The 19,391-nt window shown below is 37.1% G+C and overlaps 1 protein-coding gene across 1 annotated transcript; it reads left to right on the top strand.

Annotated features, from left to right (window-relative positions):
- Positions 1-671: 671 nt before the first annotated feature.
- LOC128997911 (methylcrotonoyl-CoA carboxylase beta chain, mitochondrial) lies at positions 672-18,987 on the top strand. Its single transcript, XM_054423733.1, has 11 exons — positions 672-945; positions 2,367-2,620; positions 7,106-7,346; positions 8,126-8,304; positions 9,397-9,598; positions 11,229-11,378; positions 11,736-11,802; positions 13,587-13,743; positions 14,327-14,441; positions 17,311-17,396; positions 18,826-18,987. The coding sequence occupies exons 1-11, from the start codon at positions 820-822 to the stop codon at positions 18,941-18,943; spliced, it is 1,695 nt and encodes a 564-aa protein (XP_054279708.1). The 5' UTR covers positions 672-819; the 3' UTR covers positions 18,944-18,987.
- Positions 18,988-19,391: the final 404 nt, after the last annotated feature.

The following is a 19,391-nucleotide window of genomic DNA, read 5'->3' as shown; positions in this document are numbered from 1 at the left end:
ATAGGTACCATTAAATAAAAGATAAAGATGAAGTTGACATCACGCCAACTACGCTTATCGGACAAGGGACATTAAGATTAAATGCACACACCAATGGTGAATAAAATTGTACAAGTACAATATGATTAGACTCCTGACTCATGCTTGCAATACACAAGGCTAATGAAACATTTCACTGACTACAAAATCATTACGAGTATAACACGACTAATTCATATTTGTAAACCAACTAGCCTCTGGTATTATGACCAATGAGTAAAGTCTTAAGTGTATCCTCTAACACTAAAACTAAAATCTACCCTAAAATATTTGCAGGTTCTATATTAATATTTGTTATTGGCTTATGACGTATTATATTACTGAAATGTTTGTACCATAGCATAAATACAAGATTCTTTCTTTTAACAATATGAAAATACAAATTGATCACAAATTTAAAAATATATTTTTTTATATTGGTACATGTACAATGTATTAGCTTTTGTATAGTGTTGAACAAAGTTATTTTCATTATTCCTTTTATACTACGTAGATCATCACCTGACGACGGCTTGTGTTTTTCCTTCAGTTTCAGCTGTCAACTTTTCTTCTGCTCTTCTGCTACAGTTGTACAATTTGAGGTTAGATATGATAAAGCAAGAGGTCAACTTTGTTTTGGGTTTTGTTGATAAAAGTTTAATGATGTCAGAAGATAATGAGAATACTTGTTTGTCATGTTTACGCTATCATAACTTGGCTCAATACCCAAATGGATGAAACCGATCAGTGGGATTTTCAATAAAGTGGTACATTTATTTAATTTCAACTACTTTAATAACAATGTTTCGACCATCATTGAAACGTATTACTTTTAAAGCCTTTAAAAGTAAAAACAGGAATATTTTTGGAAGACAGTTTGGTGTTCAGATTGGCAGTGAACCTGACAAGAGCTCAACTCTCTACAAGGTAGGATTAGTAGAGTGAATAAATAACTATAGGAGTTAAAGGATGGGATGTGACAAATCTAAGATATGTTTACCAAGATAGGTTAAGCTCTCATAATACAAAAAATATCTTACATAGGATATTCAAAATGTTAAGTCTTGAAAGGCCACCGTTTGTGACAAATTAAGCTAAGTTATGTTGCTTAAAATTATCTGGCGGGAAGACAGCAGGTGGTCTCCGTTGAGGGTGCAACATCTAAGTCCAAAAGTGTCAGGTACGGTGTTCCTCAGGGATCGATTGTAGGCCCGTTACTATTCCTTGTAATGATCAACGACCTTGATAGAGATGGAGGGGTGGTGCTCTTTGCCGACGATACAACCCTGATATCACGGGGACCCCAAGTTGAGCTGTCCACAGCAGATGCAAACCGGCATCTCACTGAAGCATCCTGCTGGTTTGAAGGAAATGGTTTCCGGCTCAACCAGGATAAAACCCAGACACTGGTCTGCAGTCTGGCGAGAAATGCCCCACGGGACGAGCCAGTGAAGCTCCTTGGATTTCATCTGGATAGGAAGTTGGCGTGGAACGATCACATCAGCAAAGTTAGTAGCAAACTTTTTAGGGTATGTTGCCTGCTGCTCAAGCTACGAAATTTCATCACTCAGCCATACCTGCTGAACATCTACCATGCTATGTTCCACTGCCATGTGAGCTATGGCCTACTGCTATGGGGCCATGCTGCGGATGTTGAGGACATCTTAGTGCTGCAAAAACGTGCTGTAAGACTCATTACTTTTAGTGACCGCATTGCCCACTGTAAACCCATCTTCGCAAGATTGGGAATCCTCACAGTCTACAGCCATTATATCCTGGCTTGCTCACTACTGGTATATGACAATTACGACAATCTCCAACTCCGTTCAGCATTTTCATAACCACCAAACAAGGCAGCCTACTGGACAACAAGGAGCTACTGGATGTGCCTAGGGTTAGGCTTGCAAGATCGCAAAGGAGCTATAATACAGTGGCAATTCAAATTTTTAATAAGCTGCCTCACTCGATCAAGCGTCTTGGGCGTAAACTTTTCATGAAGAAGCTCGTCCCTCTCCTTAAGTCAAGAGCGTACTACTCACTAAAGGATTTTTTTGAGGATAGTTTTCCTGAATTGTCTGGCTAAACCGCATATCCACATGCCAAAGTTATTGTAAATATATGTTTGTATCTACTCAAATTCAGTTTGTTATTATGTATTTTTGTATATATTGAAATTCTGACGCCATCAATCCCTTATTGGGTAAAAGATGAAGACATGGTAATAAGGTAATAAAAAATTTGTTAAGTAGCCTATTTTAAGGCATAATAAACAATTTTGTTGTGTAAAATGTAGGCTACAAGGTAAGCCTATACTCAGAATTAAACTGACCTGTTCTGTATGATTTCAGGAAAACTATGCTGATATGCAAAACTTAGTTAATCAATTAAAAAATCATATCTCGAATGCTGAAAAAGGTGGTGGCCAAGCTGCCAGTGAACGGCATACTTCCAAAGGAAAACTGACTGCAAGACAGAGAATTAATACATTATTAGACCCTGGATCTCCTTTCCTAGAACTATCTCAGCTGGCAGCGTTTGAAATGTACCAGCCTGACAATGTAGCGTCCGGTGGAATCATTTGTGGCATTGGAAAGATTTGTAGGTAAAATATCACCATGTGTAGAATTTTAGAAGCAAAACTTAGAGAAATTTTAAGACCCAAAGGATCTGTGAAAACTGTTTATTTTTAACTTAGGTGTTTTCTAGCTCTACCTACTTTACAAAATGTTTTCATATGAATGTTATTATTTTTTTTTAATGTTTTACAACTGGCCTCACTACCCTTGGCTTTTGAAAAGTTGTTCTTTTTAGATTTAGATTTTGTGGGATCCAGTGATTTTTAAACATTAAAGATTCTGCTCTGTTATCAATATATAATAGGCTACCGTTTTAAGAATAAGCAAAGTATATTTAGGCCTACAAGGCCTAAATTATGCTGCAATTTTGTGTTTGTTCTCCAGTCACAACAAAGCCTGCTTGTTTGAATATGACCCAAGTGGCGGGTTATTTAACTTACTGTAATGGAAGTAATGGAAGAAGTCATTACTATTCTAGCCCGCCTCCATCCTTGTGCCACCGTCAGTTTCGAGGCATTTGTTGTAGGCAATAACGAAAGTTTAGCAAATTTAGCATGTGGCTCGCAATGTGACTGATTGATAGATTGCTGAACTGATAGGAGACTCTATAAGACTAATGCGATAAGTCCTGATGGTCGCACACCGTTCTGCAAGCGAAGTTTCCTAAACTGTTATCATCAAACCTATGTACCTCCACTCTAGCCTTATAAAAAAAACATATGGCCTTCTATGAACTTCCTAAGCAACTTACACTCATTGGTTACATGAAACAAATTTCTCTAAACACTTCCATCCATCATCTGTCAAGGATTTCAGTAGGCCTACAGGTTTATAGCCTTCTCTCAGAAACCCAATTTTAGAACTCAATCCCCAGGATAGCAGATGAGAACCCAATTTATGCTCGGCAGGGACGACCATTTTCTCTTACAGCATTATCAACTAACATGACAAGGCTAATCGTCGCATAAGAATTATATGGAGCTAGAGTAGTAGTGGGTGAAGTAAACAATATGATGCTGCAGTCAGATGTGAACTAGTTCACTTTTCTGTGACTGGAACTTGTTAAATACCTTAATTTATTGACAACCCCTTATACAGGCTTAAATTATACGGCTCTCATAGTCAACCACCATACTATTCGTAACTAAATACTAAGGGGTAGTTTCCCAGTGTAAAAGTTATAAACGCTATGTTTAGACTAAGCTGTAACTGTAAAATAAGTCTCTAGAGCTTAACTCTAGGCTAAGCCTAACTTTGTTCTATTACAGTGTATTTTCATAATGGACGTTTAAACCTCTCACATATTTTGTATATCCAGGGGATGGATCCCTTCCATTTTGCATCGATGGGTTTCTAAAAGGACTAGGCTAACAACACATCCTTTTAAATCTTCTAAGACATGTCTTCACTTAATGTATGGTTTGAAAAGATTATTATTAATATTTGAACAAGTCCGTATTTTCTTAATCTCATTAGATTATACTTTTATCCTATCTAAATGGTAAACTTATTTTTATTACGTTTGATTTTTGTTTCATATTTTGCTCTGTTAATGTAAATAATCTTTTCATAGTGCACTTGTAGTTTAATTTATTACAACAAATTGTTTTTTTTTGTTTTTTTTTTTGTGGAGAGGAGGTTAAAATGTGTTTACACACGCTGAGATGCTCAATGTCCTCTCAATAATACCAGACTCCCGCGGCTCAATGTCCTCGGACTACCAGCTGAAAAACAAGAATATGGTGATTTTTTCTGATTGTCAAGCTGCTCTTCAAGCTCTTGACTCCAATGAAGTCAACTCAAAGCTAGTTTACGAGTGTTTCAACACCCTCTGCAAGCTTTCCCCACGCAACTCTGTAACTCTCGGCCGGGTCCTGGGCCATGTTGGCGGCAACTAGAGTGCAGGTAAGCTGGCAGAAAAAAGTGCAAGCATGCCATTCTTGGACCGGAGCCTTCTGTGGCATCAGCAAAGCTACTGCTAAATAGCCAATCAACATCAATCCACATCAACATTAATGTTGGTTGGTCCAGGGGACAACATCTAGAGCGTTGGCGTAATTATCCTGGACAATCACTTGGCAAGAAACTGCTCTCAGAACCTATCACCCTCTTCACTCGCTGGCTGACAAAGCTGGGGAGAGGGCAGGTCAAGCAGGTTCTTGCTCTTATCACTGGACACGACCATTTCAGGAAACACCTCCACACTCTAGGAATTATCAATGATAATCAGGAGTGTCGACTTTGCAACCAGTCAAATGAGACTGCAAAACACATTATTCTGGATTGCAATAGACTTGGGGCGAGGAGAAGAGCTCTGTTTAGTCTAAAGCAGCCAGGTGATGAACCAGACGCTAACATTGGGCAAAAGCTCCTCTGCACCTAGTCAAAGACACAGGCATAGGCTTACCCAGTTAGCGGCAAGTGGTATTATTATTATTATTATTATTATTATTATTCTTTGTCATGAGAGCCGAAGCCCCCTGACTACATACCCGGTACCTATCGTGAGACATACCCGGGCCCCATGATGTAGGCCGAAGCTTACGCATCAACCTTAAGCACATTATGGGGGGATGACTTAAGGTCATCAGGCTCGCCGGCTGCCGAAGCAGACCCTTCGGAAAGAGGGTTGCCCCTCAATCCTAACCAGGGATTCCGGCTACTTGTTTAAGCGTCACTCCACCTGGGTTCCACCAGGTACAAAGCCCTAGAGGACCATAATGGAGCGCCCTGACGCATTTAGTGCAAGCAACACTCGGGACCTATCTAATCCCTGACAGGCAGAACCCGCCATCATAGCCAGAAGGAAGGGGACCCAACCTCCCATTTACACCACTACCCGATCGAGGCCTTACCCAGTTGCTGGGAAACCAGAGATAACCAGAGCGATAGATCCCCAGATACCCCTGGCGGGCTCGAACCCAGCACCCGATCTACTTCGTTTGCCCAAATAATACAGTCAATGATTATATGACGATACAACCCTAAACACAACTACAACCCCTACTACGGCAAGTGGTATGCACAATAAGCTTCGGTTGACATGCTTGGACCACATTCCACCCCTCTCACAATCAGTGCCGGATTTAAGGTAATTGCGGCCCTAGGCCAAATTATTTGAGCGGCCCTCAACCGTGTGGTGGAATCCCCTCATCTAATAGGGGTGAAATCATAAAAATCCCCCACAGTCATCATCATCACCAGCGATTGTGGATGAAATCATGGACATCTCCCGTGGGCCACAATCACAGGTAAATCATCATTTTCATCCACGATCGCTTGAACACTTACCCTAAAACAAAGGAGATGATATCATCACTGACGCCCACGAATGCGGCAAAATCGTGAACATTTGCCGCTAGCCGCAATCACCGGTACATCATCATTGACACTCGCGACCGTGGCGAAATCTTAAACATCCCTTTGGGCCACAATCACAGGGACATAATCATTGACACTCGCAACTACGGCATAATTGGGGTTATCTTCTACAGGCCACTAATGCGGGACATTATCATCGTCACTCACGATCGTGTAGAAATCCCAAACACTTACCCTAAATCAAGGGAATATTGTCACCAACACCCGCGACTGCGGCAAAATCATGAACATCTCCCATGGGCCGCAATCACGGGGATACCAATATCGACAACCACGGCCGTGGCAAAATCATGAACATCTCTCGCAGGCCACAATCATGGGGACATCACTATCAACAATCGCAGCCGCGGCAAAATCTTTAACATATTCCGCGGACCGCAATCACGGGGACATGATTATTGACACCTGCGCTTGCGGCAAAATCGTGAATATCTTCCGCAGGCAGCAATAACGGGGGCATTATTATCGAAACCCGCGGCCACGGAAAAATCATAAACATATCCCTCCGGGGTCGCAGCAAAATGATGTTCAAAAAATTAAAATTTGTTTGTACTGAAAACATATTTTTGTCAATCCTCAGCCGCTTCCTTTTGTTTACGGCACTAGGCCGCGGCCTAATCGGCTTAGTGGTAAATCCGGCGCTGCTCACAATACAATACAATACCGGTGACCAGACAAAAACTGGATCACGAAATACCCGGCCTTACCATGCTCCTGTTCCACCCATGGTCCGATGCTAGGAATGAGCCTAGCGGTCCAATGTTCCCATGACTAGGCATCCCACTCGCGCTACCAGCGGTTGAAACTGGGGTCACGTTCTTCTCTGGCAGCAGTCCCTCTGCCTACTTCAGGAAACCTGCGGTAGATTGCCTGTCGTTCCCTCTCGAGATGGAAGATGGGGACGTCGCCAGCAGTCATGATGACTACAGGCTCGGAGACTAGGCAGAAGCAACTCGCAAGGCTCTTCGATGCTGAACGCAGGATAGCTGTTCACGGAAGATGCACCTACAGAACGATTACATCACAACATGTAGTTACAATGATTTCTTTTTTGGTTATAACTTTTCAGTGTTCTAAATCTTTATAAAATCGTATAACTACTACCTACAGCTCTGGTTTTAATTTTTCAGCATTGAATGTATGGTAATAGCAAATGATGCTACAGTCAAAGGTGGAACTTACTATCCAATTACAGTGAAAAAACACCTTAGAGCTCAAGAGATTGCAGCAGAAAACAGACTGCCTTGCATTTACCTGGTAGATTCTGGTGGTGCAAATCTTCCACATCAGGCAGAAAGCTATCCTGATAAGCTACATTTTGGGCGAATCTTCTTCAATCAAGCTAATATGTCGGCTGAAGGTATAAATCAGGTACTTAAATATGCAAATTGTGTTTCATTAAATTAAGAACACCTAATGGCTTTGTAGAGGAAAGCATTGAAAGGATCATGGTTGTCTAGATACTTGTAATTTACTCGTTATTAATGTTCTCATAACTCGCTGTGCGGCTCTGGCATTAGAATAGACCGCATTTTTACCTCCTCCCCACAAACAAATTTTTCTTTAACAGATATATATATTAATTTGTAGTTTTTAGCAAATTTCCCTATAGGGAAGTAGCTATTACCGTAGGTGGCACGGTAAGACCTAGGCCCGGGACTGATTTACTGATTTACACTTTATTAGTTTCCTTGTAGCAGTAAACCTAGGTATTCGTTATTTAAACCTAATGTTATTTAAATAGGTTTAATTGAAAATCAATTCAGACAAATGGAAATTCGCTTAGTCGGCAGGTTTGCTGACGGGGGTATTATTTTTGTTTCATTTAATTGGCAGTGTAAGCAAAACAGGATTTTATATTTTTATTTTATGTGTCAACAAACTTACAATTAGATCTACTAATCCACACTCAAAGAACGTTTTAAGATGTTTTATGGTTGCAACATGTCTCATTTGGCCTATGCAACAGCTGCATTTCAAACAGACTATGTTGTAACAATCCCCTCCCATCAAAATGTAGTTTCATGTCACGGTTGATTCAGTGGGCGTCAAGGCATCACTTACTTTTTCAGGATTAATAATAGTATTTGATGTAGATTAGATCCTTGGCTTGACTCCAGACACGCACTGATGGTTATGTTTGGTACCAGATAGCAGTGGTGCTGGGTAGTTGCACTGCAGGAGGAGCCTACGTACCTTCCATGGCAGATGAGAGTATCATCGTCCGCAAACAAGGCACCATCTTCCTGGCAGGACCGCCCCTGGTAAAAGCATCCACGGGAGAGGTAGTGTCAGCAGAAGATTTGGGTGGTGCTGATCTCCATTGTGGGTGAGAATTCTATTGTCATTCGACAGTGATTACTTATTCCTGCCCCACATTAAAGCATCTCCAATGTTTTAAGTTCATTTATAAATAAGAGTCTGTGTGTCCTCAACATTTTCGGGTCATGCTGCTGGGCCAACAATCCTGAGAGAGATTGGTTCAGGCCAAGATTAATTTCCGGGCCAAGCTCAGGTGAATTATTTATTTATATTAGAGGTGTGAAATGGCTCTATTTACGAGCCCGGCCGAGCCTAATCTAAGCCTGTTCTGATCTTGGCCAGAAACCTGAAGGTAAACATTTATTATTTGGCCCAACTCGAATTTGAAAGTCTGCTCTGTAGACCCCATTTTAATTATTGTATTGTACTATAGCCAAGAATAAATCAAGTAGAAACTCTCCCCATGATTTTATTAGAAAAGCTTAAGATGCCTCAAAATGTTAAATGACTTTTCTGATGTATTAATCTGTTCAATTCATTATTAGTGTTTCCATCAGAGTTGTCAACATCATGAACTAAAATATCAAAATGTATTTTATTTAGGTTATAAAGGACTTGTCTTGAGGGTATTAACCAGCTTTGAGTCTACTTTGCCTATAATGTGTTCCAATATGACACATACAATACTCACTGCAAAACTGCTCACTGCACACTGCTGTTGTGTTCCAATATGTACTGCCAGTTACACCTTTACCCTTCATCAAAAATTCCATATTAGACCTCGGGTGCGATACGAGCGGTGAGCGGCGCTGCTTTGACATCGGGTTTAATTTAGTTGCGTATACATTTGTCGAGGGTGGCCACGATACGTCTGTGTGGCGAGCGATGCCGCTCAAAGTTCCAAGTCAAAACCAATTTTTTGGAAAATGCCACTCGCCGTTCAGGTGATTCATGCTTCAGTTCAGCCAAATGTAAGAGCAACAGCAGCAAACATGCCAGCAATACTCAAGAAGAGAGAGGTGAAGTTGAGTGATTCTCAAAGAAGTGTTGCTCGCCGCTCGTATCGTACCCGAGGCCTTACTCTTTTCTTAGCATTTTTTCATTTACAACTTTCTTATCCGTACATTGACAAATGATCCTGTTATGTTTTTCTCTGAAGGGTATCAGGAGTGACTGATCACTATGCAGTAGACGAGCATCATGCCTTGACATTGACACGTAACATCATATCTCAGCTCAACTTGTCTAAGGACCCATCAGTGACTGTTTCCAGAGATACACCAGAACCCCCTATCTTTCCTGCTGACCAACTCTATGGGATTGTGGGTGCAAACCTTAAAAAAAGCTTCAACATCAAAGAGGTATATTTTCGTATTCATATAAATGAAATAAGCTTGTGTCAAAAAGTAACTTTTGGCCTGTTTAAAAATCTATTTTATGTAATAAGATGATAAAGATATAACCAAACTTTTTATAATGTTTAACCTTGTAAGTTAGCTCCAAAAATAGCTTCCATATGTTTTTACTGTTAAAAATAAACTTACTTGGATGTGTTGGACCAAACATAGGCTCAATGCCATGTTGGTTAAAAAAATGTAAAAATGTGTAAATGGTATATTTAGTTTTTGACAAAGTCTATCCAGGCATTCTGGTCATCGACGTCGCAGGAGGTATTAAGGGGAGCGGGAACGGCCTATCTCGCCAATGTTAAATTTGCCATCTTTAGGTCCACTTTTCTTCTAAAGGTGGAAAGCTATAGCTTAAAAATTGTAGGCTATAATTATCAACCCTTATGTGTAAACAGACGCAATTTCAGAATTTTCAATTAAGTATTACCTCAATTTTTTTTTCCTAAGACATAAAAAGTTTACAAATTTTACAAGACATAATTTTTTTCTTCTTCAAAACTAGCAATGTGACAGTAATAAAAATGGGTCTAAATGTTACTTAAAACACAACAATTAGGTATAAAAAATTTAAAGTCTCTAGGTCAATTAGTTCCAGGTGAACTTTCGGAAAACGCGGTGAAAACGGGGTACCCTGTTGACCTAACGCAAGCAATATTTATCATAAAATAGACCTGTACATACTGTGGATCATAATGCTGCCTCTCATCCATCCTTTTTCTGCATGAGCCTTCTTTTCTTCTAGCTACTCTAGACTTCATGATACTTTCAGCTGCTTTGTCACTTTTCTACAACATTTTCTTTTTTAAATGTCATGGGTATACTACCTCCATTTTTGAAAAATGAATAATAAATGAATAAAAAGATCTTTAACGAGCAAGCGGTTTTCAGATACAATTATGCTTTTCAAAACAACTCTTGTCATTAATTTACTTATTCTATGCATGTATTAAAAACAGACGTTTTGTTAAAGTATGACACAGGTAACATTTTGTATCATGAGGTATTAATTATTTTATATTCGGTTTTTGGTATCAACCGGAGTTTTTACAGTGTTACATGTTTTGTAAAGATGGGAAATACCCTTTGCAATAACAGTCAGAAATGTTCCTTAGTTTTTCAGTAATAGGGGAAATAATACTATTATTTTTTTCAACTATTACTTCCTTATCAAGGAAGTTTCAGCTGGTTGCTGTGAATAGAATAATATATCACTCTTTTTCACTTGCTCCCAATTCAGAAGGTCACGAAAATAATATGGTATTCTCAGTAATCTATTACCAAGGTACTGTACTGTATTATTTAATACAGATCAGTAGGATGGTTAATTATTTCATTCACTCTTTTGGCCAGTTCAGATGCTGTTCCTAAATAATGTAATATGGTGTTCTCAGTAATCTCTTACCAGAGTAATAGGTGTCACTTCAGCATTAGTATTATTTATCCTATTACATTAAATAACATCCACATCAAGTGTTTTGTGATCAAGCACACTTATAAGTGAAGTTTTCAGTGGATTAGTTTTAAGTTTCTTACTATGTGCCAAGTGTTGCAGTTTTTTAGTCAATAGCTTTGTTTTTTTCAGGTGATCGCAAGGTTGGTTGATGGCTCTCGATTTTCTGAATTCAAGGAAAAATATGGTGATACACTTGTGACTGGGTTTGCTAAACTATTTGGCTATCCCATCGGAATAGTGGCTAACAACGGTGTTTTGTTCTCAGAGTCAGCTATTAAGGTAACTTTTTTACAAAAAATCACAGAAATCATCTCAGGATTTCATTGCAATATTATAAAACCATAACTTGATCTGTTTACCGTTTCTTTGCATTAGTTTTTCTCTTTTATTTTGATTAACACAATTTCACCATCACTTAAAATTAGAGAAATTTGTATACTAATGTTAAAGATATTTTTAATCATTGTTGGAACACTTTGTCAATCAATGATAGTAAACTTGCTGTCATTTTATTTATAATTCAAATTCTCTTACAAACAGGTTCATATATTTTTCATAACCCTGTAACGTTTAATGATATAAAGATACCAACATTTCCTTCATTTTTGATTTTTTATAATATGTGACATTTTACAGGGAACACATTTTATTGAACTGTGTTGCCAAAGGAAAATTCCACTTCTCTTCTTACAGAACATCACTGGTAATAGTTTTTCTTTTCCTAGACTATAAATGTGCTAATGTGTTAGAACTAATTAAAGAACGTAACATTATGTGCTATTTTTGTGTGGTCTGTACAACATAGAGAGTTTATTGAGATAACCCCTTTTGCCGCCCCTTTCTATACTTGTAAGTAACAGACAGACAGACAGACAGAAAATGTTTAATCAAAATCTTAAGAGATTAGAAAGGCGTCAATACAATATTAACACAAAAATGAGATAAATTGTCAAATACAATCAAAGTTCTGCCAGTCCATAAATTCTCTTATGCTGTAGAATGGCATCTTGCAGAACCAACGGGTGAGTTGAGCTTTTAAGGTTTTAGGGTTGTCATCTTTCAGCTCTCCTGGCAACATGTTGAAGAATTTTGATCCAGCATAGGTAGGCTTACGTTCGAAGAGTCCAAGGCGATGAGCAGGGAGGTTGTAGTTGGTTTTATTTCTCGTTTCATAGCTGTGTACTTCTTCATGTCGCTTGAGATTCCTGGTTGAGGCCAAAATAATGGTTTCTATTATGTAGAGACTGATTACAGTAAGTAGTTCATTGTCTTTAAAGAAATCTCTAGAACTTTCCAGCCAGTCGACATCATACATGATTTTCAGAGCTTTTTTCTGCAGTATCAATACTCGTTCCAAGTGAGTAAGAACAGCAGACCCCCAAACTGCTATTCCATAATGTAGATGGCTTTCAAATAGGGCGTGATATGCCACAAGCATAGCCTCTTGCGTACAGACGCTTTTAATTCTTCTCAGAGCATATATAGCGCTACTAAGCTGTAGTAAGACACATAACAAGCTTTATATAGCTGCAATTGACTGTACGCTCTGATTTTTTAGCGTGCTGCATAGCTAGTATCCATATATAAACCTGCTATGGTATGTTTTAGGCAGGTTATGGGTGGTGTGACTCTCATTTTATTACGACTCGCAACATGCCTGTTACACACTAATGCAAGTCGCAAAATCATGCTAGATGCAAACACAGCAATATCGTTAAAACTAAAATTTGTAGTTGAGGACAAGATGTCAAGTAGTGATGATGAGTCTTTGTTTAGGATTTTAAGACAGATTATAAATCAATGATAAAAGTGGTTAAGTCCATTTTTGCACATTTAATTTGAAAGTGGAACCTAATATGTTAAATTTCAACCAAACTTGTGTTCTAGAAGATATTCACATAATGAAATTTACGAGTTTAGCTCGGAAAATGTGGTATGCCTTGTACAGTGTCATGTTCTTCTGCAGAATGTGGGAAAGGAGCGCCATAATAACACAAACCTGCTGGTTACTGTAGAAACACCTACCAGCCTTTCTAGTTTCTATGGAATTGGGAAATATCCGCTTCCTGTCTGCTACATCTAGCATTATGCGGATATTTCCGTCACCCATCTTAAACACTAAAAGATTAAGCGGATGTATCCATCACACTTCCTTATGACGCTGTACTGTTCTCAATAAACATGTAAATAAAGTATATTGTCTATTGTCTTATGTTAATGCATTATATTAGATTGCTAACAGAGAAACTTTGTTCATTTATTGATTTGAACATGTTTACAATGGTGGGTTTCTTATTTTTTTCATATTATCTTACCATTCCACAGCTGGTTTTGGTTGGATAATAGAGGGTCTACAGTAATTGAAACTAAGGAGGTGCCAATGAAATGTTGCTGATTCTGGTAATGTAAGGTCTCTACTCTCTATACCCTATATTCAGATTGTTAACTAATCAGTGACCATAGTACATACCAGTTCTATTGTTTCAGGTTTCATGGTAGGGAAGGATGCAGAAGCAGGAGGCATAGCTAAGAACGGTGCCAAGATGGTGACTGCCGTGTCTTGTGCCAAAGTTCCTAAACTCACTCTCATCGTCGGAGGATCCTATGGGGCCGGAAACTACGGGATGTGTGGCCGAGCTTACGGGTGAGCTCAGTTACATGTTTGTTAATCAATTAATTTAATTTTAGTTTGTGTAGACTGAGTAGACAAATGTTCACATTTAATTACCTTGACCATCCCTATGGACGGTCGAGTACCAAGAATTCACGTATATATTTCAGTGTGAATGAGTACTCTGTAGTCTGTACTCTAGAGGATGTGTCTAAACAACCGCTTTAGCCATTCCTATCTGTACTCAAAAGATCTTTATTGAAAATGGCATTAAACAGTTGTATTTGACTGTAATTTCTTATGGTTTTAGCACTGCATACCACATTTGGTTGTGGATAGAGCAGACATTAATACTCTTATTTAAGAAAGTTTAAATATCAATACTTTCTTTGTTTTACTAGATAATTAAATTTTTAAATAATTGCCAATACCAAAGGTGCTTCTTAGTTCTTAGTCTATAACTATCGGTTTATAGTTAATGTTTTTAAGGGCCAAACCTATTTTTCCTTGTAAACAAATGGTCCTTGAAAACCAAAGTCTAACATCTGCATGTATAGTTTTTATAACAAAATCATTATTATATTGGAATTGGAGTAAGAGTGTTGTGGTTTTCTAGACCCAGATTCCTATACATGTGGCCTAACGCTCGCATATCTGTGATGGGAGGAGAACAAGCAGCCGGAGTTTTGGCCCAAATCACCAGAGATCAAAAGTTGCGGAAAAAAGAACAGGTATGAACTTTGTTTGATAATAATCCCTAACTTTAAAAATCAGCCTTAGATATACAGTAGGCTACACTTAACCGACCTCGCATTAACCTGTAATCAGATTATCCGCCCTCACTCGTGAATTATTACAGTTTGTTTTAACCAACCCTGTTTCTAGAGCAGTTCGGCTTAACCGCAGCTTTCTAGGAATCTCTCCGCTCCCTTGCTCGTTGATGGGATCAATGTGCTAAACTCTACAGTATGTTACAAGCTATAAATAAACATCCTGTATCATAACAAGATGGTTGCTTGTATCTTTAATTTTGAAAATAAGTTCTGTACTGTATTACAATGGATTTGAAAAACATCAATTTAACTAAGATAAAAAGGAAAACAATTTAACTAAGATAAAAAGGAAAAAAGAGTTGTTTATTTTGTAAATAATACACATACGACTTCAGAAAAATGATTATATAATTCCAAATGAATAACACTTAATTTTTAGTTTTTTGGGGATTGCCCATTTTAACCGACCTTTAATGTTATCCTACCTAGGTCCCGTCCCGTTAGGGTCGGTTAAGAGAGGGTCTACTGTACGGTACCAAACAGCACTGGCAGAAACTTCAAATATAAATAAGAATTATACAGGGTGTCTCGTAAGTAAACAGTCAAACTCTGGGAAATGGTTCTATGGGTCAAAATAAAAAGAAAATTAAAAATAACATTTTTCCAAAATCGCTTTGTTTACCAGATACCCGCCATTTTTTTTTCACATAAAAATTTGTATATTTGTATCTTTGAATTTTTTTAACCGATTGTTATGCAACTTCGTATGTATGTTAAGGTAAAACAGACCCACGTTAAGAAAAATACATTTAAAAAATCCAATTCAAAATTTCAAAATGGCGGCCATATTAATTTTTTAAATTTAAATTGCTAAAAAATGGCTAAGGATAAGAACAAATTTGAAAAACACTTTTATTTAGCATTTTTAGTTCCCTATCAAACAATACCAAAGTCAAAAAGATTGAATAAGAAATAGCTGAAATATAACTATTTTTAGTTGTAAAATGAGGCAAACCTGATTAGCTTAGCCTTTACCCCGTTTTACAACTATAAATTGTGATATTTCAGCTATCTTTTCTTTGATCTTATTAAACTTAGTATCGTTTCATAGGAAATTAAAAAGGCTAAATATGTTCTTTAATTTTTTTCATAATTTTAGCCATTTTTTAGCAATTTTAATTTAAAAAATTAAAATGGCTACCATTAAAAAAAATTATTGGATTAAGATTTTTTTTTTCTTAACGTGGATCTGTTTTACCTTAACATACATACCAAGTTTCATAACGATAGGTTTAAAAAATTCAAATATAGGCTACAAATTCTTATGTGAAAAACAAAATGGCGGATGTCTGGTTAAGGAAGTGATTTTGGAAAAAATGTTATTCTTGATTTTCTCTTTATTTTGACTCATAGAACCATTTCCCGGAGTTTGGCTGTTTACTTACGGGACACCCTGTATACAGTAGGACACCCTATAAAAAAATGTGATTTCTCAATATGAAAATTTATGGTTTTAAATTACATTATTTCATACTTGGTGTACCTACTGTTGGCGAGCATTTTCACAATTAACTCAACTATGGCTCTTATCTTGCTGTTGTCTTTTTTCAAGTTGGTTTAAGTTAGCTGTCTACATCTGTCATTACACATTATCATTACAAATTATAAAAGCACTATATAGTGGTTTAAATTACCTTGTTACTGTCAAAACGATCCTTTGTAGTTAGTAGACTACAGCTGTTTCATGCTACGAATGGAGCACATCATCAGGTCAGAAGAATGTCAAGTAGTCTTCATATTCCTCGCAGTGGAGTTCGTCAAAAGTTTAATAATAAATAGAGAACAAAACACATAACACTCGGAAACACGAAACATTTAATATTGGTCGACCAGACGACGGTAACAACACACGTGATACGGCGCCGGTTGAGGGTGAGTCGCGACTGTCACGTGCCGTCGGCGTTGACCCCTACTCCTACTCCACTATTATCCTTATCTCGTTCCTTTGTTTTCTGTTTATTGTGTATATGAATAGCGGTGTTGTAGATGATGTTTGATTCGAATGATAATTGTTCATTTAATATATTCTGTGGTTGTTCTTTTGACACCTTGTAGATTTCAAACTCCTCAACTGTATCCATGTATCGTCCTTTATTGCAGAGTTGTACTATTTCTAAATTATTGTCAATATTTGTGTAATTATGGTTGGATGAAATTAAGTGGTTTGCATACGCTGATTTGGAATTTTTCTTTGGCATATGTTCCTTAAACCTGGTGGAAAAAGATCTTGATGTTTGGCCTATGTAAAAATTGGGACAATCGTCACATTTTAGTTTGTAAATTCCTGTTTTGTCCATTGTATTAGTTCTAGACGGTTGTCGTTCTTTGACGATGGTAGACAGTTTATTGTTAGTTTTGAAAGATACGACCACATCATTCATCAGTCGCGACTCACCCTCAACCGGCGCCGTATCACGTGTGTTGTTACCGTCGTCTGGTCGACCAATATTAAATGTTTCGTGTTTCTGTGTGTTATGTGTTTTGTTCTCTATTTATTATTAAACTTTCGACGAACTCCACTGCGAGGAATATGAAGACTACTTGACATTCTTCTGACCTGATGATGTGCTCCATTCGTAGCATGAAACAGCTGTAGTCTACTAACTACAAAGGATCGTTTTGACAGTAACAAGGTAATTTAAACCACTATATAGTTAATTCAGACGATCCAGAGGCCATTCCACCATGAAATATAAAAGCAACAATTGTGGTGTCCATTAATATCACATTTTTGCTTTTCAATTTACACGAAAACTTGAAATTTTAGTGGACTGAGGAACAGGAAGCAGCTCTTAAAGAACCTATAATCAAACAGTTTGAAAAAGAAGGAAGCCCGTATTACTCTACCGCAAGGTACGTACCTGATGTTACTACTAACAGTACCTAGGCTTTATTGTTATTGTTTTCTTTCCCTAACTAATGTGTACAGGTCTAGGTCGGCTCTAAATGCTTCACTTTTTAAAATTACTTTTCTTTCTGCCATGAAGCCTTCCTAAGACTTGTTGTCAGCAATATTTGGATTGTCTTAGGCTTATTATTTGTTCTATCTAATACTAAATTTTGCAGCTTCCATTTAATGAGTTTTTTGTAAAAAAATAATAATAAACCTTAACTTTTAAAATAGTAATTAGGTTTTGAATTTGTTTGTGGAAAATAGGAGTTTTGTTGTCTTACACAAAACAAATTGTGTACGGTAATGGTATAATTGGTTCAAATATCTGGAATTAGTCAGTTATTTGATGCAATTCATGTATAAAAAGGTACTAAATCATATCAATCTATGTACGGAATTATGTATTTATGGCAGAATCACTATTTTTACACAGAGGCCCCTACATAAAACATGTAGATGCAAAACAGTTTCATATACAGTATTACGCTATGAAATTTTGTGAAATACATGAATTTTGTAATATCTTTTATTAAGAAAAATACCTCCGCCGCAGCAAACCTGCAGACTACGCAAATTTCCATTTGCCTGAATTGATATACAATTAAATCTATTTAAATTACATTAGGTTAAACGAGTTCCTATGTTTGCTGTTACAGGGAGACTAATAAAGTGGGTTTTTTTTTGTTAAATGTTAATAGCTTAGTATAAAATAAATAAATTTGCCAAGTTTGATAAAAATACATCCATAAACAAGCAAACTACAACATTTTACAATATTCTCCATAAGAATAACATGGGAATTTTAAATTTACAACTTTTTGAATTTTCTCCGTAACCAATAACTACACAAAAACACTTCAATATACTAAATTATTTGTCTTTTTAAGCTCTTTAAAATGGTCTAGAGAGAAATTGGGAAATTTTGTGTTTTGAAAACCAATTTTTACCCCATAAAACTTCCCTTAAAACCCTGTTCCCATCAGCCAACCATGCTGGTTCACGAACTCATCTCATTCAAGTTTATCCCGCATTACACCTTCACACCAAATTTCATTAAAACCGAACAAAAATTACGAGTTTTTGGCCTCTGAGGACATCAAAATGAAAAAGTAAATCGGTCCCGGGCTCAAGTCTTACCATGAGACCTACGGTAATAGCTACTTCCCTATAAGGAAATTCGCCAAAAACAACCACACTTACAATTTATTTTTAATGGTTTAAAATCATAATTTTAACCTGTTCCAGAATATTTTATTTTAGTTGTCAGATTTCATACCTAACTAACTCTGTCAACAAGTACTTTAATGGGTTTCCTTAGTAAATAGCATGTTGTTATTTGAACTAACTCAGTAAATTAGATTTTATAACTATTTTGTATTATGTTTTCAGGTTGTGGGATGATGGAATTATAGATCCTATGGACACTAGACAAGTTTTGGGTCTTAGTCTTGCTGCTACTCTCAATGCGAAAATTCCTGACACTAAATTTGGTGTGTTTAGGATGTAATGTTTTTGTTTTGTTCAAATTTTATAATAAAATATTTTGCTGTATACTGTTGAAATTTTTTCAATCAAATTTTCCTAAATTTAACCAGATTATGATTGCTTTGAAGAATAAATGTCATTTGAAACTGACATCCGTTCCATCTAGAACACCCAAATCAGTTTTGTGACTGTAATGCTTAAACTCAGGAATGATTGCCCTCTACTGGCTAGTCTGACTCCCCACAGCAGATGACCTTGGATAAGAGAACTTGATTTGGCTTTGTATTGAAAAGACAGGGATTTCTTCAAATTTCTTTGAATTAAGATTAATAGGAATTGGCACTACCACATTGCCTAAGATGTTTAATTACTTTACAATTAATAACTGTTGCCAACAAGTCTTAATATAACACACCTAACTTGTAAAAATCATTAAGGGGAGGGATATCTAAGCCAATTGCCTTAAAACA

This window comes from Macrosteles quadrilineatus, unplaced genomic scaffold (genome assembly GCF_028750875.1).
Source record: "Macrosteles quadrilineatus isolate MER2022 unplaced genomic scaffold, UCM_ALF_1.0 Scaffold_7__1_contigs__length_78375512, whole genome shotgun sequence".
In the NCBI taxonomy this organism is placed as follows: Eukaryota; Metazoa; Arthropoda; class Insecta; order Hemiptera; family Cicadellidae; genus Macrosteles; species Macrosteles quadrilineatus.
Note: the sequence above shows the minus strand (reverse complement) of the source record. Positions and strands in the feature narration are given on the sequence as shown.

Coding starts and splice junctions, on each gene's coding strand:
- LOC128997911 (XM_054423733.1), top strand. CDS start 820: ATGTTTCGACCATCATTGAAACGTATTACTTTTAAAGCCTTTAAAAGT. Junction 8,305..9,396: donor GGTGCTGATCTCCATTGTGG/GTGAGAATTCTA, acceptor TTTTCTCTGAAG/GGTATCAGGAGTGACTGATC. Junction 9,599..11,228: donor AAAGCTTCAACATCAAAGAG/GTATATTTTCGT, acceptor TGTTTTTTTCAG/GTGATCGCAAGGTTGGTTGA.